Genomic DNA, 26,764 nt, shown 5'->3' with positions numbered 1-26,764 from the left:
CATAAATGCTTCTCTGAGGGAGGGCAGGATGCATCCTTGCCTTAAGGAGGCAATTATTAGATCTCTTTTGAAGTCCATGTTGGATCCATAATTAAGCAACTATAGGCCTGTCTCCAACCTCCCGTGGTTGGGCAAGGTGACTGAGAAGCTGGTGGCCCCCCAGCGACAGGTCTTGGAGGCAACTGATTATCTTGACCCATTTCAAACTGGCTTTCGGGCTGGCTATGGGGAGGAGACTGCCTTGGTCCGCCTGACAGATGATCTCCAATTGGGAATTGACAAAGGAGTGTGACTCTGTTGGTCCTTTTGGAGGCCTTCGATACTATCGACCATAGTATCCCTCTGGAGCGTCTGAGAGGGTTGGGGGTGGGAGGAACCCCTTTGTGGTGGTTTCACTCCTGGAATCTAATCTGGGTAGATTCCAGATGGTGTCCCTCGGGGACTGTTCTTCAAAATCTGAAGTTTGGTATGGTGTCCCTCAGGGCTCCATATTGTCTCCAATGTTGTTTTAACATCATGAAACCGCTGGGAGAGATAATCAGATTTGGTGCAGGGTGCTATCAGTATGCTGATGACACCCAAATCTTTTTCTCCACGTCGACATCATCAGAAGGCATAAACTCCCTAAATACCTGCCTGGAGGCGGTGATGGGCTGGGTGAGGGATAACAAACAGACGGAATCCAGAGAAGACGGAAGTACTTGTGGGAAATGACTTTGCTAGCTTGCCATTTTGAATCCCTGCTGGTGTTTCCCAGACTATGGGAAACACTTATATCAGGCAGCAGCGATATGGGAAGATGCTGAAAGGCATCATCTCATATTGTGCGGGAGATGGCAATGGTAAACCCCGCCTGTATTCTACCAAAGAAAACCACATGGCTCTGTGGTTTCCAGGAGTAGACACCAACTTGACGGGACACTTTATCTTTACTTATTGTGCGGGGTTGGAACTCAGGAGATCATTTTGATCTGCCTGTTCTGGATGGAGTCACACGTCCCCAGAAGGAACAGGTACTGGGTGTGTGTGTGCTTCTGGCCACAAACCTCTCCCTGACATCCCAGGTTGAGGCAGTGACCAGAAGTGACATCTATCAGCTTCAGTTGATACACCAGTTACATCTGTCTCTTGAGATGAATGACCTCAGAACAGTAGTACATCTGCTGGTCACCTCTAGACTTGACTACTGCAATACCCTCTATGTGGGGCAGCCTTTGTACATAGTCCAGAAACTGCAGTTGATCCAGAATGCAGCAACCAGGTTGGTCTCTGGGTCATCTTGGAGAGACCATATCACTCCTCTATTTTAAAAGATCTACACTGGCTGCCGATAAGTTTCCAGGCAAAATACAAAGTCTTGGTTATAACCTATAATGCCCTAAATAGCTTAGGCCCTGGGTCTTCTTTGCTATGAGCCACACTGCCCATTGAGATCAGCAGGAGAGGTTCGTCTGGAGTTACCACTGGCTCGCCTGGTGGCCTACACTGGGGACGGGCCTTCTCTGTTCTTGCCCCAAGGCTCTGGAACACACTCTCTGCTGAAATAAGAACCTCCCCATCTCTTACAACTTTTTAAAAGGCAGTCAAGTCACATTTGCTCACCCAGGCTTTTCTTTACTGTTTTAATGGTTGGATGGTTTTGGATAAGTTTTGTTTTAAATTTTAAATGGTTGCAATGTTTTAACCTTTTTGTTGTTTGTATTTTTGTTGTAAACCGCCCAGAGACTTGCCTTTTGGGCGGTATACAAATATGTTAAATAAATAAAAAATAATAAAATCTTGATAACTGACAACTGAATACATGAACCCCCTGTATGGAAAAGAATGTTGTTTTAGGAGATATTGAGGGATACAGAAACGAAATGGCTTAGGTCCAGGGTACTTAAGAGAGTGCCTTCTCTTTCGTGAACTGTGCCACCTATTAAGATCATCTAGAGAGGTTGCCACCAACTCGTGAGAGGTTATGGTTGCCAACCTTAACTCTTTTAAGACCAACACACAAGACAAGAAGTTGGGCGTTCCTCACAGGACATTTATTTGTTGTACATTTTTTATTTTTCACAGCATAGTCACTCCCAGTTCCATCCACGCGGGTCCCACCCGTTCCTACATAACCCAGGCCTGCTGAGGAAGAGGGAGGAGGAAGAATGGGGGTGGGGGCATGGGCTACAAGCCAATGGAGCCTTCCTCACCCTCTGATCTGCTATCCCTGCTTTCAGGGAGTGGGCACACAGGCCCATCCCTTCCGGGCACAAGCTGCCCCTTCTAGGGTCCAATTCCAACCCTGCAAAACTCTTTGGGAGAACTAGAGGAACTGTGCATGTAGAGCTGGAGAGCAGCAGTGACACCTGCTGTCCAGCTGGAGAAATGCAGCCTCTTATCTCTTCCCTGCCACATTTCCATCCATCCTGTCCAGACCGCCCCCCGCCATTTTTCAGTTTATTTGGAAGATGTGCTCAGGGCCTCCACGATCACCATAGCAACTGTTACTGGAGGGAGGTCCCTCAAGCTTTCCTCCCCCACCAACCAGCTGCACCTCCACCTGGAACCTCTTCCCAAGCAGTTCACAATCCAAACACCCACCCAAGAGCAGGCCAACATCAACAGCCTTGGTAAAGGGCCAGAAGACGACAGGGTAGCAGCCATCTAACCGCCTGGCTCCCTTGTCCCTCCACATTGGGAGCCTGGAGGTATCGGGCTTCGCCCCTCCTCACCGCTCCAAACTTTTCTCCCCTTTCCCCACCCCAGTGCTGCCCCTCTTCATGTTTTGCGAAGGGCACCCCATGCCAAGATTTCCCTCCAAACTGGCAAAGGGTGCCTACCATCCACGCCACAGTAAGTCACGCCTCTCTTCTGGTACCTCCCGGAATTCCTTGGCGTCGGAGAGCGATCGGTCCAGAGAGTCAATTGGGAATTCCACCCCCCCCAACCCTTAGGAGAAGGGGAGGAGAAAGAAGGGGAGGGGGAGTCGTACCAAAAAAATTAAAAAGTCACAAGTCACCAACATTATAAACGGGCCGAGAAAAATGGCAGTTTGTGCTCAACGGGGACTTGGGAGGACGTCACTCACCACAATATCACCACTGCGACGTTTGCAAAGCTGAACCGGCTGATTTGGGACAAAGATGGGAAAGTGGGGGCCGTGGGGAACTTCCCCAACCCGCCAGCATTCGCCCCTAGCATCCCCTTCCTCAGTCTCCCCACAGACAGACAGACAGACAGACGCACGCCTCCCCCACCAGCTCTAGTTCTGTTCAGAAGTTGAAAGAGCAAAGACAAAACTCAGTATTTTTTTGCAATGGGGCAAAAACACAAAGATACAGTGCACCAACCTAAATGTAACTTTCAGGCCTGGGGCGGGCAGGGGAGAGAGCTTTTCTAGCACTGGGGAATACGCCATCAACAACGCTTCCAGACTTAATGTGCCTCCCTCCCCCAATTTTTGTATTACCGTCTTTTTCTGATTCTAAAACACCCATATGCATAATATGCACCTACAGGAGGGGCTACCTACACGTTTCTATAGGAACCCAACTCCCCCCTCCCTATTTTTCCCTGAGGGGGGAAAAAGTGTGTAATGAACAGAAAGAGGCGGTACTGGATATCAAAATCTGCTAAAGTTAACTGTGCTTTCCACAGATCCTCCCAGCACTTCTGAAAGGAACTGAAGCCCTTTGTCATCACCATGACACACACGCAGGCACGCACACACCCTCGTTCCCGACAAATAGGCAGTGATCACAGGAGAAGGTATTGGAGTTATTCTGGGAAGTGTTGGCCACAAGCCCTCCCATTCTTAAATACCTCGCCTCCGACAGAAGAGGTGTGGAATGTATATATTATTACCTTGTCATTTGTGTGTTCAAAAAAAGAGGCAGTTTCAATGGCAGGACATAACCCGCCTCTCCCTTTTTCACAGGGCGAGGAGAGGAAGGGGCTTTGGTAGGAATCCCCCACCCCAAGATCTATGGGGTTACAAGGTGTAGTGTTGATTACTTGTCAAGATACATCACACAGCACAACTCCAGGAATGTCACAGAAGATCACAAAGGATACAAATTATTTTTCCCCCCAGGGGAAGGGAGCTAAGTTAAAGTGGGAGGGCGCAGAAATTCACGAAACCCACCACGGTCCAGAGAGACAGAAGCCGCCGAGATCACAAAAAGCCCAGGCTCGTCTGGATGAAGGGAGCGTCTGTGCTTAACACCCCACTGTCAGGTGTTCTGAAATTTCAGGGGTAAGGGGAAGAACGCTGAAGGGAATCCAGAATCCAAAAGCAGAGGCACCATTCGCCACCGGTATCCAGACGACAATTTGGAGCGAGGAGCAGGTACTTAGGAATTTCTGAGCCCACCCAATTGGGGGACGGGAAGGGGAAATTGGGAGATGGGGGAGGGGGAATTATTGGTCCTCGAAGATCTTAATTAAAAATTAAGACATTGAAAAAACACCGTCAGAGAGAAAGGAGAGGGAGGTTAGGGGTTGGCAGAAGAGGAGGAAGGGGAGATTCCATGACACATGGAAAGTCTAGTAATAAATCTACAAACAGACAAAATATAATATAATAATATAATATAATATATATATATATATGTATAAATAACAAATTGGGCTATTTACAAGACACCCACACTCAATGCACACCCACACGCACACACACACACACACACACACGGGGGGGGACTGGAAGGGGAGGCGGGCATTTAGGTGTGGGGGAGACGGGGCTGGAAGATATGGCTGAGATCTAGAGGGGGGGGGATGCTTTGCCCCTCGAACCTCTCCCGGCCGCTGCTCCTGGGTGGGGAATGGCTCCGTTAATTCCACTAGGTGCTGAAGTAAACTGCAAGAGGAAGCAAAAGAAAAAGGAAGAAAGGGTCGCCAATAATGTCAGAGACTCAGCTAGACTTCCAGGGCTACGCGGTTTCAAATCTGGGGGAGGGGGGGCGCTGACCTTGGGCCCTCAGATGGGACAACAACTCCCATCATCCACCGCCACAATGGCTGGATGCAGGGAAACGGGAGTTGCTGTCCAACATCATCTGGGACCCGAGCTCAGGGCCCCCCGGTCTGAAGCCATGGCTCTGAAGACGCAGCAGGGAAGGCTGCCTAAGGGGGCTGGGCACAGCGGTCTGGGAAATGCACCCGGCTTCCTAGTCCCTCTGGGAGGTTGCAAATGCATCCCAAACATTCCCCCGAGGCACCCAGTGCAGCAAGCAGCCAATCACCTGCGACATGTCTATTTTTATCCTCACAGCAACCCTGTGAGGTAGGTTAGGCTGAGAGATACATGACTGGCCCGCACCCAGTGAGTTTCATGGTTGGATGGGGATTCGGACCCGGGTCTTCCCAGTCCTAGTCCAACACTCTAGCCGCTATGGAGGTCAGCATGACTCTGTCCATGTTGCAGAAACTGAAGGCGCAGCAGGTGGGAATCCCTGGATGAAACACATCTCATGGCGGCCCCACAGGGGTCTGCCCTGACAGATGTGGGGCTCAATCCCAAAGGAGCCTTTCCAAAGACACAATGGGGCAGGAAGCTATGTCCCGCCGCCCCATCCACACCCTTCCCTCATTGCAGCAGGTGGAACTCACCGATGATAACAATCAAGATAATGGCGCATATCACCCCCAGAATTATCATCATCTGCAGCAGGGAGAGAGAGAGAGAGAGCAAAGGCAGATACTGTTAAGCTGCCCGGAGATGCTTTTGCCAGACAGAGCAGCACAGAAATAATAAAATAAAATAAAAAGAAACTGCAGAAGGTTTTGCTGAGAGGTGAACGGCCTCTGGGAACAAGCAGGGCTCAGGGGTGGATGGAGAGTGGATAACTGTGTTTGCTTAGTCTGACAAGAGGATGATGTGGCTCAGCTCTGCTTGGAAGAAACCCTTTCCTGGGGTCCCCAGATGCGAGACCAACACTCCTGCCATCTGCAGCCACACTGGCCAAAGGGAATTGTAGTGTTTTAAGTTCTAAATTTTAAGTTTTGAAATTTGGATTTTAATTGTTGAAATGTGTTAAATCTTTTTATTGGTTGTTTTTATTGTCTTGTAAACCAGCCAGAGAACTTGCGTTTTGGGTGGTATAAACATGTGATAAATAAATAAAATAAATAAATAGGTACCCCAGGTTGGAAACTCCTGTCTTGGTCAAAAGAAACTGTTGCCTGCCTACCCACCCACCCCTTTCCCCATTCTGCATGCACGGGGCAGGCTGCAGTTCATTCAAGCTGTACTCTGCACATGCACAGAGGCCCTCTCTCCTTGGCAACTATATTACAATCTCCCAGGGCTGAACCTGCAAATGAACAGCAGATTCAGGAGCTGAGCATTTCCAAACCTCTCGATCCAATTAAGTCCTGGATGGTCAGTTTGGCGGGGCAGGGCAGCAGCTCGCTACAAGGGCCGTGAGCAGCATCTCGAAAGCACGGCATCCCCCCGCCCACCATAACCTGGGATTTCTCCTCTTCTGCGTTACCTTTAGATTCTTCCACCAGTACTTGCGTTTCAGCTTAGCGGCACTGGTTTCGAACTGGGATGCTCCAGCTTGCAGGGCGTCGGCACGGTCGTCCAGTTCCGAGAGCTTCTGGTCTCTTTCAAGCACCTTGTCCACGTTAACCCGCATGATATCCACCACCTGGGGGGAACAAAAGAACGAAGGGGGAAAGGAGGGTTATATCCAAGGGGCATTGATTTCTGGCGAGCATCTCTGCCCGCGTCCACAAGAAAAGGAAAGATCCAGGCAGGTATCCAGATTAATGCTGCACGAGTGCAAGCATGTTGGGCCAGCTAATTCGGCCAAGGTGGGAGCTTGCATTCTTTTTTTTCGCATTTAAAAAATTTTTTGGCTTTTACATTAGCTTTACATTCAAATTACATTCATTTCTACACATAAGTAAATATTGACTTCCCGCTTACCTATCTGCGCAGTTCACAATAACTATACATATAAACCACTGCTATAATTCTTCAAAACATACATACTCCACACTACTACTCGATTTTACCCAACCAACCCGCTGTTATTACTATATTTCAAACCCTACTGAAAAGTCCATATTAGAAAAATAGTTCTTTAAGTAAAGCAAAAATGGTCCCCAATCTTCTTTAAAACATTCCACATTTTTGTCTCTTCTTATAAGTGCTGTAAGCTTTGCCATCTCAGCATATTCCAAAAATCTTTATCAACCAGTCTTCTTTTGAGGGGATTTTAGTGTCTTTCCATTTCTGTGCATATACTATCCTGGCCGCCGTGGTTGCATACATAAAAAAGAGGGAGCTTGCATTCTAGGCAAGTCTGCTCAGGCTCACGGGCTGCCTCCTATTGTGAAACCCCTCTTCCTCAGAACATACACACTGCAGGGAACAGTACAAAGATATCTGCTATCTTTACTGTGCAAGGGGAGAGTGCAAGAGACAGAGCCATTCTGAGCAGCGACATCTCCTCCTTCGGGAGTGTGTGTGTGTGTCTCTTTGTCCACTGCACTAGCTTGGTCTAGATGTCAGGCCCAGACTTCCATGGAAGATCTGGAGAGGAGCCGCTACCATCTCCCATCAAGCCTCCCCTCCCCACCACAACTTTCCCCCTAGACGAAGAAGCCAAGCTGCTTTCATTAGCAGCATTTAGGCAGCAGAAATTTGGCCCAACTTCCGGGAAACTATTTTCAATTGCCAGGAACTGTCTTTAGAATTATAGGCACTGGTCCAGGACAGGGGGTGGGGGGACCTGGCTTGTGGTGGAAACACATCCCTCAAATGTAGGGATGTGTACGAAACGGATTTTGTGTTTCATTTCGAGCTCGAAACGAAATGCGAAACAACCGACACGCTTCAAGGAAACAGTGGTTGAACTGGTTGTTTCAACGAAACAAACTCGAAAACATTTTGAGTGTTTTGGCCATAGGGAACAACAGGGAAACTCTAAACACTGTATAGTTCCCCATGCGTAGTTCCTAGGGACACCAAAGTGGGTTGGATGGAGGGCATGATGAGTGCTAACTACCACCCAACACACAAAAGAAATGGGAAGCAGGTGATTTTAAACATTTTTTTAACTTTTCCCCATAGAATCTTATGGGGATTTGGGGGAAAGTTAAACAATTTGTTAAAAATTGTCTCTTGCCTGTTTATTTTGTGAGCTGGGTGGTAGGTAGCACCCACCATGTCCTACCACCCAACCCACTTTGGTGTCCCTAGGAGGTACCCAGGGGGAACAAGAGGTGTTTTGAGTTTCCCCATTGTTCCCCATGGCTAGAACAAGCTGCACTCACAGAGCCCATGCACACAAGTTTTGCACTGCATTCACGAGCAATGTGAAGCGCTGAAAGGAGGTCTGTGGGGAGAGCGGCTATGGCCTGCTCTCCCCGCAGATGATCGTTTACTTGGGTGGGTGGCTCAGCTGCCCAGACAAGCAGCAGCTTCCCTGTGGCGCTCTTGAGCCTCACCCTGGTGCTCCGGGGAGTCAGGTGCAGGCCTCCATAATGCACCATGCAAGTGCATTTCTGGGGCCCACCCCCCGAGTGTGTCCAATGACGTAACCTGGTTTTTGGGCGCACTCACTACTTTAGAGGGCTCATCGCTGTGAGCTGCACGTCTCCTGGCAGTTCTCACGCGCAGCAAAAACCAGGCTGGCCTTGCCTAGCTCTGTTTTTGATGCTCGTGAGAACTGCTTCACAGTATAAGGCCTCTCTGCCGCCCAGTCCCTTGGAATACATTTTGAAATTCCCTCCCTTTGTGTCTCCCCCCCTTTCCCCCAGCCAACGGGGGGGGGGGGGTAGTTACCCATGACAACGCTTGATCTGTCTGATAACAAGCCAATCAAAAAGGAAGGAGACTGCCACTCAATCAGAAGCCAGTGCCAGAAAACCAAACAGGAAGGGGGAAACAGGCCTCCAAAATGGCCCTCAGAATGTCAGAACGTTTCGATCGAAATGGGGCTGTTCTCAAGCTCAAAACGGGCCCTTTATTGTGGGTGTTCTGTTTCAAGCTCGAAACGACCCGTTTTGAGTCAAAACGTTCTGCACATCCCTACTCAAATGCAAAAGGTCCCAGGTTGAATGGATGAATGAATGCAGTTTTTTTCGGTCTATGAGCAGAAATCAAAAAATAGTGTATCATTAACCAAACAAAAAGCAACCCATCTCAATATTATTGATGACATCTCATTAGATAGCTATATTAACCCACACTAGTCTAATCTGTAGTATTATCAGCCCTTAAATACTTCCTCATAAGTTAATAGAGACCCTTTGGTGGAGCAGGCAGCTGTACAAAATGTAAATGTCATCTCAGTTATCTCAGAATCTTAGCCTGCTAATAAATAAGAGGCATAAAATGACTCTGAGAGCCTAGGATAAAGGTCCCAGGTTGAGTTCTCCGGTTAAAAACTCATGGCCCCACCACTAACAGAAATCTGGGGCCTTTTGGGGGGTGTGGCCCCTTGATTTTGGAATGCCCTCCTGGAAGAGCTTTGCCATACTCCCTCTGTGTTTTTAAAGGAACAACTGAAGACACATCTTTTAAAGAAAGGCTTTAAAATATCTTATTCTCTGGTTTTCTTGGTGTTTTGCTTTTTACTAATAACTTTTAATTTCAATTTTAAAATGTGTTATTTTAAGTATTTTTAGCCTGGACTTTTAACTTTTCAACCTTATTACATTTTTATCCTATATTTTATTTATTTTATTAATGTTGTAAGCTGCCCCAAGCAGTAGTACACTGAAGGGGCTTGGCCTGAATATTTTTTAATAAAAAAAATTTAATAAATAAGAGGATATCAGGCTGGGGAAAAGGTCTCTCTCCATCTGAGCCTGAGACCCTGGCAAGTTGCTGCCAGTTGGAATATATAAGAGTGGATCAGGACCACCCCTGGTCTGACTCTGTGGAAGGCAACTGAACATGTGGACAGAGCTATCAGGAGGAGGAGCAGGAATCCAGCAAAGCCAGGCCACTGCAAGAGATCCCCCTGAGGGGATGGGGCCACTCTGGGAAGATGAGCACCTGCCTGCTTGCATGCAGAAGGCTCCACGTTCCCTCCCTGGCAGCATCTCCAAATAGATCTGAAAGAGACTCCTGCCTGCAGCTGCTGCCAGTCTGTGTAGACAAAGCAGAGCAAGATGGGCCAACGGTCTGACTCTGTAGAAGGCAGCTTCCTGTGTTCCTATGCTAGGAATGTGCACGGATCGGTTCAGAGGCCATTCTAAAGGCCTCCAGACCGGTCCGGTCACGGGGTGGTTTTGGTTCGGGTGGGGAGTTTGGGGGGTTCCATCAAGGGCGGGGGGGGGGGCTTAACTTACCCCTCCCGCGCTTTCCACACGCTGCAGCTGTAATTATTCTAATAATCGCTCCTCCGTTGGCAGCTCCTCCGATGGCTCCTCCAGTTAAAAAAATGGCCGCCCCCTTGTAGCCCCGGCCCCCTGCTGCTGCCGCCCCCTTGAAACCCCCTCCCGCCCCCTTGAAGCCCCCTCCCGCCCCCTTAAATCTCGCCCCGGGCCCCGATCGATAACTTCAGAGGCGAGCGGCGGGGAGATATCCTCCCGCCCCCTTCCCTGCCGGGCTCAGGCTGCAAATGACTTTAGGAAGGCTTCTGCGCGCGCAGAATTTGTCTCAACCCACAAATTCGAAGCGAAATTTATGACCTCCGCCTTCCTAATCTTATTCCACCCCAAACCCCCAATTACTGAGGCTGGTGGGGGAGAGAAAGGACCTTGTCCTGACCCCATCTGGCCGCAATGGAGACTCCAGATCAGGGGTGGGCAAAAAAGCAATAACCACAATAAACTGTGGCAGGGAATGATGGATGCTGTTTTACAACAGTCAGAGGGCAAAGTTTGCCCATCCCTGCCCCGGATGCATTTGCGGGGGGCGGGGGGGGGGGGAGAACCACAGTATGCTCTTACCCAACACAGTGCAGAGTTCTTCAGAGGCTACTCCTCCAATCCCCCACTAAACTGGGGGGTGGGTTTCCCTCCCGCAAACTCCTCCGTGGGCATGGATGGGGTTATGTGGGCATCAGTGCATGCCACCAAGCCTCTCACCTCATCCACTTGGGCTTGTGTTTGCTGGAGCCTTCTGTTACTGGTGAGGTTGGGGGGTGGGGGAGGGGGGCCAACCCCCTCCCCTCCAGCAGCGGGGGGTGCAGCAGCAGCGGGAGCCGACCTGAAGAAGAAGAAGAGGAAGAAGAAGAAGAGGGTTACATTTCCCCCCTAGGTTTTGATTTTTTTTGGCGGGGGGGGGGATAAAACTTCTTTTGGGGCTTCCCCAGAAAGCCATTCGGACGGCACTAGAAGGCAATGTGGCCCAGCTGCGAGGAATCCGTCTCCAGGAGCCCCACTCAGACATTCCGTCGCTTGCGCAGAGAGGTGTCTGCACACTCACACATGCGCCTGTTTGCGTGCAAGACTGTCCCCGTGTTTATTTTAAACCTGGGTGAAGCTGGTTCCAGGCCCCTCCACTGCAGATAGGAGGCCGACACTGTTCCAGTGTTCAACGTGATGTGCGAACAGGGTTCAAATGCAGAGTCCACAGCGAGCCAGTTTCAGCACAGAATGGAAGTTTGCAGAAAGCAGCCCCTCAAAAGAGGGCCTCCAATATTTCATGGCCTTGGGGCTCCATAGAAGTTCACATTTCCTGTTATCCTCGCAACCACCCAGTGAGGTCAATTTGGCCAGCGGGGGACCAGCCTATGTGGGCCATCACAGCCAGGGCTGCCCTATGGGAAAGAGGACAGGAGAAGAGAGGCACAGAAGCCGGGATTTCAGCAGGTGCAGCTTGTCATGTAGAGGGGAGAGAAGCAGCACCTGCTGAAATTCCCTCTTCTGTGCCTCTCTTGAAGGAACAGGAGACTTTCCCATAGGGCAGCCCTCGTTATGGCTCAGTGGGGATTGACACCTCAGTCCCCGTCCCCGCCGACTGACTGAGGTCTCAGGATGAAGGGCTGTATAGGACAAGGAGGGGAATTCAGGCTTCTTGCTCTGGATCTGGGAATGCAACATAATGGGGTTTTTTCCCCCCTGTAGAACATAGCAAGGCAATGGCTGGGGGGGATTTTGGGAGTTGTAGTCCAACACAGAGTATGAATTGTCCTGTTTGCTACGCAGGGCCCACCCTGCCTTGCATTTGAATGAGAGACCACAATACCATACAACGAACATTCACATACCGCTTTTCAATTTCAACTAAAATTTCCAAAGCGGTTTACACAGATATAAATAAATAAAATGGCTTCCTGCCAGCAAAGAGCTCACAATCTGAAAAGAAACATGAGACAGCCACTAGCAACAGCCACTGGAGGGATGCTGTGCCGGGGACGGATAGGGCCAGTTGCTCTCCCCCTGCTAAATAAAGAGAAGCACCACTTTTAAAAGATGCCTCTTTGCTCAGCTAGCAAGGGTGAGCACAGTGAGATATTTCCCCTCAGGGGATGGGGCCGCTCTGGAAAAAGCACCTGCATGCAGAAGGTCCAAAGTTCCCTCCCTGGCAGCATCTCCAAGATAGGGCTGAGAGAGAGACTCCTGCCTGCAGCCTTGGAGAAGTCACTGCCAGTCTGGGTAGACAATGCTGAGCTAGATGGACCAAGGGCCTGACTCGGTATAAGGCAGCTCCCTATGTTCCTAACCCAAGTTTGAAGACCCCTCCTGCAGTAAAGCTCAGAGGCTTCATAAGGCAGCACAGGACCAAGACAATGTGGGGCATCATTGCTGGTGCCAGGCACTCCATCCTCCCCATCTTGATGTGGGCCTCAAAGACCAAGGGAAAGTGTGGGAAAGTGTGGGCAGGTGGAGGGCAAGTTGGAAGCAAGCACCATTTGTGTCATTGCACATCATTAATACTGCTAACTTGGCAAAGAGGCACCTTTTAACATGGTGATTCTCTTTATTGAGCAGGGGGAGAGCAACTGGCCCTCTCCACCCCCAGCACAGCACTTCCAGTGACTGTTGCTGGTGTCTATCTTGTGTTTCTTTCTAGATTGTGAGCCCTTTGGGGACAGGGAGACATCTTATTTATTTGTTATTTCTCTGTGTAAACTGCCCTGAGCCATTTTTGGAAGAGTGGTATAGAAATCGAATTATTATTATTAATTATTATTATTATTATTATTATTATTATTAATAATACTGATCACGGGGGCCTCATTTTGTACACCGCCTAGAGATGTACATACCGGGCAGTATTGAAATATGAAAAATAAAGAAAAAACACACAAAACCAGCCTTCGGTTCCCATTTGCCAGCTTTGTGGAGACTGAGCCAAGATGAGATAGCCTTAACTCTGGTCTGAAACCAGCTGGGTGTCTTGACGATCTAATTATCTACCTAAAAGTGAAACCACCACAGGATTAAAACTGTCTGAAGAAATAAAGATGGCGTGGCGACGGTCAGGGGTCTGTTCCTCCTCCTCCTCCTCCGCAAAATCTCTCTTATCCCAAGGCCTTGGGGCTCAATGCAAATTGGCAGCTCGTGTTATCCTCACAACAATCCTGCGAGGTAAAGTAAACTCTGCAGGAAGGGATCTATCCAGCAAACTATGACTTCACAGCTTAGTGGGGATTTACAACTCAGCAAAAACAGAGGCCTCAAGCCTAAATATAGAAGCTGTGGACATGATGAAGTAATCAACCACTAGCTGACCTGGCACATTGCATCTGCGCCCCTAGTTCTCCCTGACTCTCCCCCACCCAACCATCTTCATTTTGTTCTCCCCCAACAGCCAGCTGGCTGTTCTCGCTTCTTCTCCCTGCCTGCTTGGCCCTTCTCCTGGCCAGCAGTTTCTTTCCACCCATCCCCGTCACTATCCAGCAGCTGCTCGCAAACTCTCGTGAGAGCTGCCACGCATGGGATTAGCAACAGGTACACCTAAGATAGATAGATAGATATACTGTAGAGATATATAGATATAGATAAACACACTTATTCATTTATTCATTTCCCTCACATCACCCGCCTCTTTCAGGCCGAGTTGTCTTTTTAGCTGTAAATCAGAGAGCAGAGTCTGCACCTCTCTTTTTTTGATGTGAGCCACTCTGGGAGAGTGCATCTACCTGAAAAGTGGGACTATATCAATTCATTAAGCCAGGGTTCCCAAACTAACATCCCCAGAAGGTGTTGGAATGCAAATGCCCCTGATACAACAAGCCAAAGGTAGGGGGTGATGGGATGTGTAGTCTGGGGACCCAAGGCTGGGAACTCCTACATTCAGCCAGTGTTGTGTGGAAGACAGAGTGCTGGGTCAGGACCAGGGAGAACCTGGGTCCAAATTCTGACTCGGCCACAAAGCTCACTGCATGATCTTGGAGATAAGCACTATGAGCTCAATCTCAGGGGTTTGCCATGAAGATAAAGCGGGATAAGTCTCCACAGGATAATCCCTCCACTGCTTGGAGGAAGGGCAGGGTACCAGTGTGAAAAACAAGGCTACAACATTTATTTGCTTAAACTGCAATAATTCAGTTTGCTCTAATGTGAGATTAGCTCAGAAGCCCAGGATCTGGAGCCTGAGACAACTACACATCCCAAAGTTTGAATCAAACAGAAAACTGGTTTATTCAAAACTGAAATCATACGTTTTCAATCTCTTCCCATAGCGCAAAGAGAAGCGTGTGATCCCAAGCCCGGTTCGTTCTCCTGGTTCGTTGTTAACATATTCTGAACCCAGCCTCTGTCTTCCTTCAGAAGACAAATACCTGGCTGGTTCAAGAAGAAGGAGTGGACTGTTGCACTCAACAGCTGGATTTCAATGGGATGGAATTCCAAGAAAGCAGATTTAGGCTAGACATTAGGACGAATTTCCTAATGGTAAGAGCTGTTTGCCAGTGGAACATCCTGCCTCATGAACTGGTAGGCTCTCGTCCACTGAAAGGCTCCGAACGGAGTCGATGAGCTGTAGACGTTTCCTGCACCAAGCGGGGGACTGAACGATAAGACCTTCAAGGTCCCTTCCAACCGCTGACATTCTGCTATTGTTCCTTTCCCCGGGGCATAAAGCTGACCTAAACGATTTAACTAGTACAGTACTGTTGTTGTTGTTTTAAATGCTGACTGATGCTAACGACATGAATGGTCGTTTTGTAGCCTCGTATCTAGGATGGTACTGTATGTTCTGATATATTATGCATTTTCTGCTGGTCTACAGCCATAATAAACTTTACAACTACTCTTTCCCAAGGGCAATGTTGAGATAGCAGGGTGTTGTAGATAGGCAGTTAAGCGTCCCAGTTAGATGGTCAGACTAACACTGGAGAGAGACCTGGGTTCAGAATAGCCATAAAATCTCTTGAGGGGCCTTCAGTCAGTTGTAGGAAGAGAGCTGGTCTTGTGGGAGCAAGTATGAATTGTCCCCTTTGCTAAGCAGGGTCTGCCCTGGTTTGCATTTGAATGGGAGACTATGTGTGTGAGCCCTGTAAGATCTTCCCCCTTAGGGGATGGGGCCGCTCTGGGAAAAGCAGAAGGTTCCCAGTTCTCTCCCTGGCAGCATCTCCAAGATCAGGCTGAAAGAGACTCCTGCCTGCAACCCTGGAGAAGCTGCTGCCAGTCTGTGTAGACAATCCTGAACTAGCTGGCTCAGTGGTCTGGCTCAGTTTAAGGCAGCTTCCTATGTTCCTGTTATCTCCCTGAAAAGTTGTCTCCCTGAAATCCTTGGAGGAAAGGCAGAATATAAATGCAGTCATGACAAAAAACAAAACCTTTCTCTTCCAACCCACACTAAAATGAGCGGGTGCCAAGATGCCATCAGCCTGAACAGCCACATTCCTAGCAAGACAGGGCATGGCGGAGCGTCTGTTTGCAAGCAGAAAGTTTTAGGCTCATCCATCCCTGGCAGCAGCAGCTGCAGGAAAGGCTCTGGCCTGAAATCCTGGAGAAGCCGCTGCCAGTCCGTGTAGCCCAGAAACGCACAACTTTGCCCCTCCAGTCCAGTTGCTGGACTACAACTCCCACCATCCCTGACTACTGGCCACTGCGGGTGAGGATGATGGGAGTTGTAGTCCAAGAAGAGCTGGAGGGCCCAAGTTGTGCTTCCCTGTTGCAGACAATACCGAGCCAGATGGGGAAAAAATACCTGGCAGTTTCTGACAGAGTCGTCATTTTGAGTAAGACTGCTGCCAGTCAGGGTGTGGTGAGAGCTGGCTTCACCTGCCACCAACAGAAACAGGGTTGCTTCTAACACATCGCACAGGAAGGGGACACACACACACACACACACACACACACACACACACACACACACACACACCCAGCAACACAACTTTATGCTGCCTTGAGTTCCATCAAGGAAGGAGGGCCCGATAAGGAATGCATTATTCAGCTTATGTTGGTGTCGGGGGTGGTGGATCTGTTCAGCCAAGACTTGGAAAGAGATGAACATGCCTGAAATTAAACATTAATTCAACTTTTGGCAAAAAAAAGAAAGAAAAAAAGTAACGTTAAAGGAAGCCAATATTCCAATCAAGTTATAATTTACAGCTTTTTCATACTTTTAAGGTTGGTTTTAATGGTAGTGATTTTAATGTTTAAAGGATTTTAACAGTAAACCGTCCAGAGACACAAGTGCTGGGCCGCATAGAAATATGTTAAATAAATAAATAATGCCATGCATTTATTTAGAAAACAAACAAACAAACAAAAACCAGGGACAGACACACACATTTTAAGCAGTGCTTCCTGGAACAGGGATTCCCAGATGTTGCAACGGCCTTTGGCTGGGGGGGGGAGTCATCAACCACATCTGGGAATCCAACCCAGGGGACCCTGACTTTAAGCAAAGACCAGAGAGACCTTCCCGTCCACAATCCCCCAGTGCCCCATACCACTCGGTGGCCTTTCCCATCTGCCACTACAGCAGGGGCTCTCAACCTTGGGTCCCCAGATGCTGTCGGGCCAACACTCCCATCATCTCCTTCGGCCACGGTGACTGGGGATGGTGGTCCAGCAACATCGCTGAGAAGCCTCGCCCTGCACCTTGCCAAAAGTTTCTTGCTTAAGTGTGAGATGCACCCAAAAGCGAGCAAGTGTTGAGCTCAGCATGACAAGGGCAATAGCAGCGAATCACCTCTTTACATTCTGAATTTCTAAGAGGCCAACTGGAATTTCGTTTTAAGGGGCTGCCTCCACCCAGGTGCAAAAGCATTCCAGAGCCCTTCTCCTTTGCCCTCGGGAAGTTCAGCTGGGCATGGAGGGGTCTGGGCTATAAATAGCTTGGTGGGAGCTGTACTTAGAAGTGGCATTAAGAGCAAGGACTCCTACATATAATCCCGGAAAGGGAGACCTGGACGGAATCACACAAACCAACACTAGCAGAAAATCACCAGGACTAAAAACCCCTGGGAGTGTCGATGTCTGTGTGAGAGAGAAGTGTTTGTCTTCTGGGCTGAACAGAATCCAAGATTCTGCAAGTCGCAGGCTCCAAATTTTCAGACTGGAAATACAATTATACACACATCTGTACTGTTTGTGTGAGTGAGTGAAAGGGAGACAGAACGAGCGTGCCATGCTACGCACAAATTTACTTAAGCATAAATCCCACCCAATTCGGCTAGAATCACTTCTGAGTAAAGACACTTAACGTTGCTCTGCTGAAGAAGAGGGCTCCAGAGCCCAACCACCCCGCCCCAGCCTAGGATCAGACGATTGATAGAATTCCTAACCCAGGACCCAAGGGCCGCTGTATACTATGAATTCCTAAACCACCGTATCAGTTTTCAGGATGCTCAGAATATTTTCAGCTCTGCCCAGGACCTCCTGACTGTTCGCAGGACTGGGTGCAGGAATTAACTTGGCCCTATCTGAGTCTCCTCTGTTTTTTTTAAAAAGAAAATAATAACAGCAACTCAGTGCGAAATGGATGAATGCGATATTCACCCATGCACCCAGGATAGAAGTCCCCTCCCCCTTCTGCACTGGCAATGTTCACAAGAGCCGTCTATTCTCAGACTGTGACATCACCGCCTGCTCCAGAAGGACAGCCGCGCTCTGCGGGGAGTGAGGGCAAGCCATGTCAAGCAGAGTGCTAGGATCATCATCCACTGGAGAGAAAAACGGCTGGGACAACAACGGGTAGAGAAAAGGCTCTCAGTCCTGGCCACGGAGGTTGTTCGACTACAACTCCCATCATCCATGGTGACCGTGTGGCTGTGGGTTATGGGAGTTGTAGTCCAACATCATCTTGGGGGCGGGGCAGGTTTGAAAACACCCGGGGTAGAGCTTTGGAGGAAGGCACTGAAGGAACGTGTCAATAGTAGGGTACGGGCTTTTAAAAGAGCAAAATCCACTGCAACCCATAGATTGGAGTTTGGCTGTGAAGGAAAATCGGGAGGTAAGCCTCCCCGCCCCCCAGGGGGAAACACTTCAAGCTGCCAATGGAGACAAGTTCTTCCTCCACTCTTCCCTCCCTCCCACCCACTACACGCACACACCCACCCCCCAAACATATAAAAACTCATCTTCAGAACGATGAGGGGCAGCAACTTTGTCTTGTGTTGAAATGGACACATCTCAGGATTCTATCGAAAGCGTGGTATAGTGGTTAGAGTGCTGGACTAGGACCGGGGAGACCCGAGTTCAAATCCCCATTCAGCCATGAGACTTGCTGGGTGACTCTGGGCCAGTCACTTCTCTCTCAGCCTAGCCTACTTCACAGGGTTGTTGTGAGGAGAAACCTAAGCATGTAGTACACCACTCTGGGCTCCTTGGAGGAAGAAATAAAATAAATACAACTCCTCCCTGAATACTAGGGTCTGCCCAACCATGCCACATTTATACAAAGGAGTGGGGCAGAAAACTTTGGGGCTCTACTGGGGCACAGACTTCAGCACCTCAAGAACCTCTCGGTTTATTTATTTCATAAAGCAACTTCCTAACCTTTCAGGCTGCAAAGGTAAGCTTCTGGCCTAGTTTGAATGGATGTGGTAAACTTGTGCCTGGCTATACCACGCCAGGTTGCAGGCTGGGACTCTCACAATTGTCCCCCCACCCATACAAATGCCACCTCCCACCCACCCCCCAAATCTTGCTCCTAGAAAATTAGCAAAGCAGGGAGATGGATTCTTCTATGGACAGTGTGTGTGTGTGTGTGTGTGTGTGTTGGTATTTATTTTTAAATGGAGGGGCATACAACCACTTGCACTCTGGAGGAATGCAGCCAAGACAAATGTGGACCTTGGTGAGAATCAGTGATGCAGCTGCAAATTCAGACGTGCAGAAGGCGCTCTCCATGACAGCCCCCGTGGCCGTGACCACCCAAACAGCCAGAGAAGCGTCCCTGTGTGTGTCCCCCTCCCCATCCACTACACCCCTGGTGAGAATGAGGCCCATGGATGGAGTGAGCAAGGAAAGGACAGAGTTAGGCAGAACACTGGAGCCTCCTTTCCTTGCTCACTGGAAATCCTGCTAATCTGCCCTCTGGTTTTCTCAGCACCTGAGATTTCACCAGGGGCTGATTGATTTTTTGTTCAAATCCCGCCACTGCCAAGAGCTCTTTGGGAGGTGAGCGCATCTTGCAATAGTAAGCATGGACTGTCCCTGGTTTGCATTTGGATGGGAGATTACATTTGAGTACCTTAAGTGGCACAGTGGGGAACTGCTTGACTAACAACCCCTGCTAACTTGGCAAAGAGGCACTTTTTAACCTGGTGATTCTCTTTATTTAGCAGGGGGAGAGTAATTGGCCCTATCTGTCCCCAGCACAGCATCCCTCCAGTGACTGCTGCTGGTCTCTATCTTACGTTTCTTTTTAGACTGTGAGTCCTCTGGGGACAGGGAGCCATCTTATTTATTTGTTATTTCTCTGGGTAAACTGCCCTGAGCCATTTTTGGAAGGGCAGTATAGAAATCGAATGAATGGATGAATAAAATAAGCAGAAGGTTGCTGGCTCGAATCCCCGCTGGTATGTTTCCCAGACTATGGGAAGCACCTATATCAGGCAGCAGTGATCTAGGAAGATGCTGAAAGGCATCTTCTCATACTGTGCACAAGGAGGCAATGGTAAACCGCTCCTGTATTCTACCAAAGACAACCACAAGGCTCTGTGGGCGCCTGGAGTCGAAATTGACTGGCACACTCAATCGAAATGGACGGCACACTTTACTTACTACAAGATATTCCCCTTAGGGGATGGGGCCACTTTGGGAAGAGCATTTGCATGTTTGCATGCAGAAGGTCCCTGGTTCAATCCCTGGCAGCATCTCCAGGTAGGGTTGGGAGAGACTCTTGTCTTGGAGAGCTGCTGCCAGTCAGTGTAGACAATACCAAGCTAGATGGACCAAGGGTCTGACTTGGGATAAGGCAGTTTCCTAGGTCCCTGTCATGAAGACAGGCTATTCCATATGGATGCAGGTGCCACTTTGCACAGACATCTCTGAAAATAACGGGACTAAATACCAAATGCGCCTGGGCCGATGTTGAAGCTGATCCAGGGCAAGGGGAAAGATGCCAAACCAGAGAACGCCAGGCAGTCGTAACAACTCAGAACGTGACCTGATCAGGACTGGGAGGAAGGCAGTACTTGCTAGGGAAACTCAAGGACTGGCGGTGCCTTTCCCTCTCGAGCCAAGCAGATGGCTCTGCAACTCATAGGAAACTGCCATATACTGAGTCAGACCCTTGGTCTATCCAGCTCAGTATTGTCTTCACAGACTGGCAGCGGCTTCTCCAAGGTTGCAGGCAGGAATCTCTCTCAGCCCTATCTTGGAGATGCCGCCAGGGAGGGAACTGGGAACCTTCTGCTCTTCCCAGAGCGGCTCCATCCCCTGAGGGGAAGATCTTACAGTGCTGCTCACACATCAAGTCTCCCATTCAGATGCAACCAGGGCAGACCCTGCTTAGCTATGGGGACAAGTCATGCTTGCTACCACCAGACCAGCTCTCCTCTCCCCTCAGTGCCCCTGCTTTCTGCTCGAGGACAACTGCACACCTCAAGGTTCCGGTCCTCATGAGCAAGGCGGAAGAAGCATGTGCCCTTGAAAAGGGCAAGTCAGCACCAGCGTCCATTTCTTGATATAAAGAGAGGTTCTGCATTCTGGCAATCTAAGTTGAAAGGGGGGTGGGGTGGGGGAATCTTCACAAGGGAAAAGGCCTGCAAGACGTGCATACATCTCTCGCTGGTGTCTGGCCTCTTCCTCGTGGCACCAATTGTGTTCTGGGGTGCATCGAGACCAAAAGCACCAGCTACTGTAGGACTGCCATGCCTAAGGAGAGGGGGAGGGCCCCCCTCTCTGTACCTCGCCACCCCAAGGCAGAGAAAGAGCAGAGCCAGCAAGGGAGCGTCAGTCCGGCACCTCCGCCCTTCCCAGCAATGAGCAGGGAGAGGCCAAGAGGAGATTAGAAACTGCTGATCACCAGCAGTATAAAGGAATCCATTATTTAATTCTCCAACAGAGAGACACATGCTGACACAATCAAAGCTACAGTTCCCACAGCTGCTAAAGAACCCGGTTTGCTGCTAGGGACACCGGAGGAAGCGGCCTTCTACCGAGTCAGACCCCTGGGTTGTCCAGCTCTGGACTGTCTACACTGACTGGCAGCGTCGCTCCAGGTTTTGGATGCTGCCAGAGCATGAAGCTGGGAAATGGTGCTCTCCCACTGAGCTACGGCCCCATCCTTTAAAGCAGGGCTGGGTAAACGGAGCCTTCCAGCCGCCATTGAACTACGACTCCCATCATCCCCAGCCACAGTGGCCAAAGGCAGGGGGGTGATGAGAGCTGTAGTTCAACAACAGCGGGAGGGCCCAGTCTGCCTGCCCAACCCCTAAAGGGAATATTTCAAAGTGTTCACACTGTCTCCCATCCAAAGGCAAACCAAGGAGGACCCTGCTTAGCAAAGGGGACAATCCATGCTTGCTACCACAAGGCCCGTTCTCCTCCCCAAACCATGCGTTTGTTCTGGGGCAAAAAAAGTTACAGGCGACATCCAAACCTCCCAGGGGCTGCACTAACAAATTTGTTCCCTGTAACCAGGATCCCCAGATGTTGTTGACTACAACTCCCATAATCCCCCAGGCAAAGGCCACTGCAGCTGGGGATGTTGGGAGTTGTAGTCAACAACATCTCTGAATCCCTGTTACAGGGAACGCTGCTGGCAACCCCCAAGGGGTGACTGGTGAGCAGTGGAGAGGACAGGGCCAGAGTGAGAGAGGAGGGGAAGGGGGGAGTAACCCACGCTTGAACCCAGGCGCTCTCCTAGGGCGAGTGGCAGCCTCCTCCAGGCGAGCAAAACCAACTGTTAGCTACTCATTCTTCTGTGGGCTTATCTGCCAGGCGCTGACTTCACGCCTTCTAAAGATGCGACTTGAATCATCCTTCTGACTACCCCTCTGTTTGGAACACAAGGCGGTCGCACACAAAGGACCCTGGGCGCAGAGGGGAGGGAGACAATGTGAGAGGCTGTGCTTGTTTACCCACCGCCCGGAACAATAGGCATGGGCTCCTTTGTTAATTCCACATTGCACAGGGCCTTGACGCCTTTCCCCCTTTCCCAATCAATCGGCAGAGGGTTAGCAGGTTTATGAGGGTTTTAGGTAAAAAATCTCTACCACAGGCCAATAAATATTCTTCGGGTCTAGTAACTTAGTCAGCCTTATTTGTAAGTCTGTGAGATCAGTAAAAAAAAAAAAAAAAAAAACAGGGGGTGGGGAGGGTTTACAGATGGGCTGGAATCCTGCAAGCTGTTCTTTGCACCTCCTGGGCATGCTACAGCCCCATAAAATCAGAGGCTGCTTCAAGTCACCGATTTAGCATGCAAACACACCAGTGAGTTTAATTCAGAAGGGGGCAGAGGAGACTCGTGTTAGGAAGGAGAACCCCAAATTCCCTTGGCCAAATCCTTCCCCGCCCCCAAACCCTTCCCCTTTTGGTTTAATCCTGTAGGAGCTCTTCACCCACTCAAGAAGAGAACCCAGGAGTCCTAGCTCCAGGACAAGACAGAGACAAGCCCTTTCAGGATCAGGAAAAAATATCTGCAGTTCCTACTTTCGGCCTCAGAAATGTAAGCACTCAGGGTACGGAGCACCTGAAAGGGTCTTCTTCACCCCAATTATTTGGGTGCGAGTTCCCATTGGATATCATGTCCAGGGTAGACACCAAAGTGGTCTGAAGGGAGGGGCTTCTGGGGGGGGGGAGAAGCAGGGAACAATCCCAAGATTGTGGAAGAAAGGCAGCATAAGTGAGACGTAGCAGGGTAGAAACCCAGTGATAAGATTTTTTTTAAATTTATTTTTTGTTTTACATTTTATATCCCGCTCTTCCTCCAAGGAGCCCAGAGCAGTGTACTACATACTTAAGGTTCTCTTCACAACAACCCTGTAAAGTAGGTTAGGCTGAGAGAGAAGTGACTGGCCCAGAGTCACCCAGCTAGTCTCATGGCTGAATGGGGATTTGAACTCGGGTCTCCCCGGTCCTAGTCCAGCACTCTATCCACTACACCATGCTGGGATGGGTGTCTAGGCATGTTCCAGATTCCCATGGGCAAGTTCAACACACAGGGCTGCTGGCCTTCAGTGCTTAAAATAGCGGGGTAGTTAATTTCCCTTTCAACGTACACATGAATCTTGTACCTTTACATTCACATGCAAGACACACTATGCTATTAAGCTGGCTTCTGGTTTAGTTCAGGACAGCAGGCTCCTTTCAGAACAAAAAAAACCAGTAATTCATAGATCTGAGTACGCTCGTTGCAAAAACTGGTGCTAAGCAGGGCAGTATGTGTTTGATTTTTTAATGTTTTCACCTTTTGACTATGATCTTCCACATTATTCCTACAAAAGGAACACACAATCATGGGGAAGAACATGAACAAATCCCACCATTCTCTAACCCAATTTTTCTAAAATAGTATCTATGAAACAAGGCACATTGGGATTTATTTTTATAGCTGCTGGATTACTTTTTTTAAAAAACACCAGCAATCATCATCTGACGAAAGCAGCTGTTGTCTGCTCCTGAGGGCTCAATATTCTCCTCCCAGTCACACCTCCCATGACTTCAAGCCCCCCCCCAAACAACAACCAGATTCCAGTAAGCCAGATTCCATCTGCCAGCCTCCAAAAAAAGATACACCCACCTGTCTCTTAGCATCTTTCACCCCCAAAGCCCCTGAGCTTGTGCAGAGTGTCCTCCCCTTGGCAAGCACACAGTACTTCTGAACTGGGAGGTGGGGGCAAGGCATTGCACCTCTCTGTTAAAAGAACCCAGCCACTCACATGTTTATAGAAGATCCTTTTCTCGAAGCCCCTTTTCCCCCACTCTCCCCATAAAGCAGGTATGACCCGCATCAAGATTGCCCAGGCACTTGGTACCCCAGCACCCCTCAAACCATGCCCACACTGGAGAATGCATTTGACCCCCAGATTCCACACTGCTCCACACACAGGATGCTCCACCGTCCCTTTTCCATCTGGCTACCCTTCTCTCCCCCCACTGACCTGTGTCCCCCCCCCCCAGTTTCTCCGTCACCCATTTCCTTCCAGTGCATGCCCCCAGCCCCAATTCCTCCTCAACCACCAAGCCTTTCCCCACCCTCCTTTAATCCAACCTCCCCATCCGCTCCAGAACACCGTTCTGCTCCCCTGAAGGCAGCAGATGACAAAATGGAAAATCCTCCACAACCCTTTTGGGAGCACAGAAGGGAGAGGTCGGGGCCCTAAGGTGCCATTCACAATAACCACCAGCTCAGCTACCGAAAAAAGAAAGAAAGGGAGGGCAGGCGGGCGGGCGGGCGGGTCTGCATTCCACTCTCACCTCCCCAAACCAAGGGGAACAAGCACAGAAGGTCCAATGGAAGTCAAAGCAGTGATGCTGTCTGGGGGAGAAAGGGGGGGGGTATTTCTGGCATTACCCATCCATCTGCCTGGTCTGCAAAACCTAAAAATACACAGAAGGGTGAATAGGGGAGGGGCACAGCTGCCATAAAGATCCCCTTCCAGAGTGCGGTTATGGCAGGGCTGTTTCTTCTCCCATCTATCAAAGGGGGGTGGTGTGTGTGTGTGTGTGTGTGTGTGTGTGTGTATTATGGGGGGGTCCCCTCAAGACTGTAACAGTTCAATGAGGCTTTCAGAATGCCTCTCTCCTCCTTTCCTGGGTCAATTTCAAGCACTAACACATTTGACGTTCATGGCGGAGGGGGAGAGATTTCTGCCTCCCTTACATATACGCACCCACCCCCACCTGCATGAACAGTAGGGCAGGGAGTATAAAAACACACACACAAACCCTCCATTTTGCAGACAAAGGAATCGATTAATTACACTCCCCCAAGTGTTTTCACAAAGGGGGGGCCTAGGGGAATGGGGAGGAGAGGAAACAGATCAGATGCAATTTCAAAAACCACAGTATTTAATGTTATTTAGGAAAGTACCCCCACCCCCCACCCACAGATTGCAAAACCCTATCTGAGGAATCAGAGACTGGAATAGCGGGGCAGTAAAAAGGAACATCCGACATCTAACACACCTTCTCTAGATCCTTGCTTCTCTCCTTCAAAAAAAGGGGGGAAATGCGGGAGGGGATATCTGTTCCACATACAAAAGAACACCGCACCCCACCCCCGCCAAGGAAAACCACAAACAGGATGATCTCGCTTGTTCTTTGCATTTTAGGGGAAATTCAGGAATGCACGCCGATCTCCCCCCTCCCCACCCGGGCAGGCTTATTTTGCCTGCTGTTGGATGGCGGGGGGCTGGGTGGAGAAAGGGGTTAAGCAGCACCCCCCAGATGTTCAAGAAGGGCAAAGGAGAGGATGCACCATTGCAACCAGTGGACTGCCTTGCTTGCGGGCTCCTGTGCCTCTCTCTGGGGGTGATTCGGTGTGGAGGTGGAAGGAGGCGATGCCCCCCTCCTCGCTCGTGTCTCGCAGGCGCGTCGCCCCCCCATATCTCCTGCAGCAGCCTCACGTCCTTGCCCCGATTAATTTCCACCCCCCGCCACGAGATCTCCTTAAGGCTGCTGTGTGGGTGGAAGAAAGAGACACAAAAAGAAAGGATAAACACTGCTGCGCGGGGGGGGGGGGGGGAAGCGACGTGGGGTTTTTTCCCCTCCATAGCTCCTTGCACCGCCCTGAACCTGTTTTGCAGAAACAGCTGAGCAGACCGCTCGCCCCCTAAAAGCGAGGCGGGTGGGGTAGGGGGGACACAGCACCATATGCACAAGAACTAATGCAAGGCGGGGGTCATTGCCCGCCCCCGACCGCCTTGCACTGAAGATGCCTTTGTAGAAAAAACGCCAGGAGGTCCATTGCGTGGGCGGCTGGAGCCCTTTCTCCCCCCCCCCCTTTCCTTCCTCGCCGCGAGGAGAGCGGAGAAACCCCAAGATCTCGAATGCACCCGCGTTTCTGCAACCCCCGGAGCATTGCACGCCGGCCGGCGCTTTGCCTCGAGCCCTACTCACATCTCGGCGGGGGGGTGGCGCTGGATCGAGGCGGTGCAGGGACTGAAGGGCTGGGCTGGTGGCGGTGGCCGCGGCGGCAGCTGCTGCTGGGCTCGCGCTGAATGAATGCTGCGGCGGCTCCTGCTTCGGCGGCTGGGGAGGCAAGATGGCGGCCGGGCTGCTCACATCCGGGCACCTGGGGAGAGCGAGGGGGCGGGGGGAGCTGCTCCTGCGGGCGCCATCTTTGTTTGCCTCCTCGCTCCTCTCCTCTCCCCTCCCTTCCCGCACCCCAAGCGAGGCCTTGAAAGCCTGTTTGCCAGCATGACTCACTCAAATCCCCCTTTTCATTGATGACAAGGAAGGAGAAGGAGAAGGAGGCGTTCAAAATGGCACACAGGCACACCTCCACCCCCTTTGCAGC

At 50.1% G+C, this 26,764-nt stretch overlaps 1 protein-coding gene across 1 annotated transcript; it reads right to left on the bottom strand.

Moving 5' to 3' along the window:
* Window positions 1–2,011: 2,011 nt before the first annotated feature.
* Window positions 2,012–26,764, bottom strand: VAMP2 (vesicle associated membrane protein 2). Its single transcript, XM_053262963.1, has 5 exons — window positions 26,365–26,764; window positions 11,035–11,155; window positions 6,477–6,635; window positions 5,593–5,644; window positions 2,012–4,840 (listed from the first exon to the last, which is right to left on the bottom strand). Coding segments are annotated over exons 1-5 (351 nt in total). The 5' UTR covers window positions 26,367–26,764; the 3' UTR covers window positions 2,012–4,823.

The sequence above is a fragment of the Hemicordylus capensis genome, chromosome 6 (genome assembly GCF_027244095.1).
Source record: "Hemicordylus capensis ecotype Gifberg chromosome 6, rHemCap1.1.pri, whole genome shotgun sequence".
Taxonomy (NCBI): domain Eukaryota; kingdom Metazoa; phylum Chordata; class Lepidosauria; order Squamata; family Cordylidae; genus Hemicordylus; species Hemicordylus capensis.
This window is presented reverse-complemented; position numbering and strand designations above follow the sequence as displayed.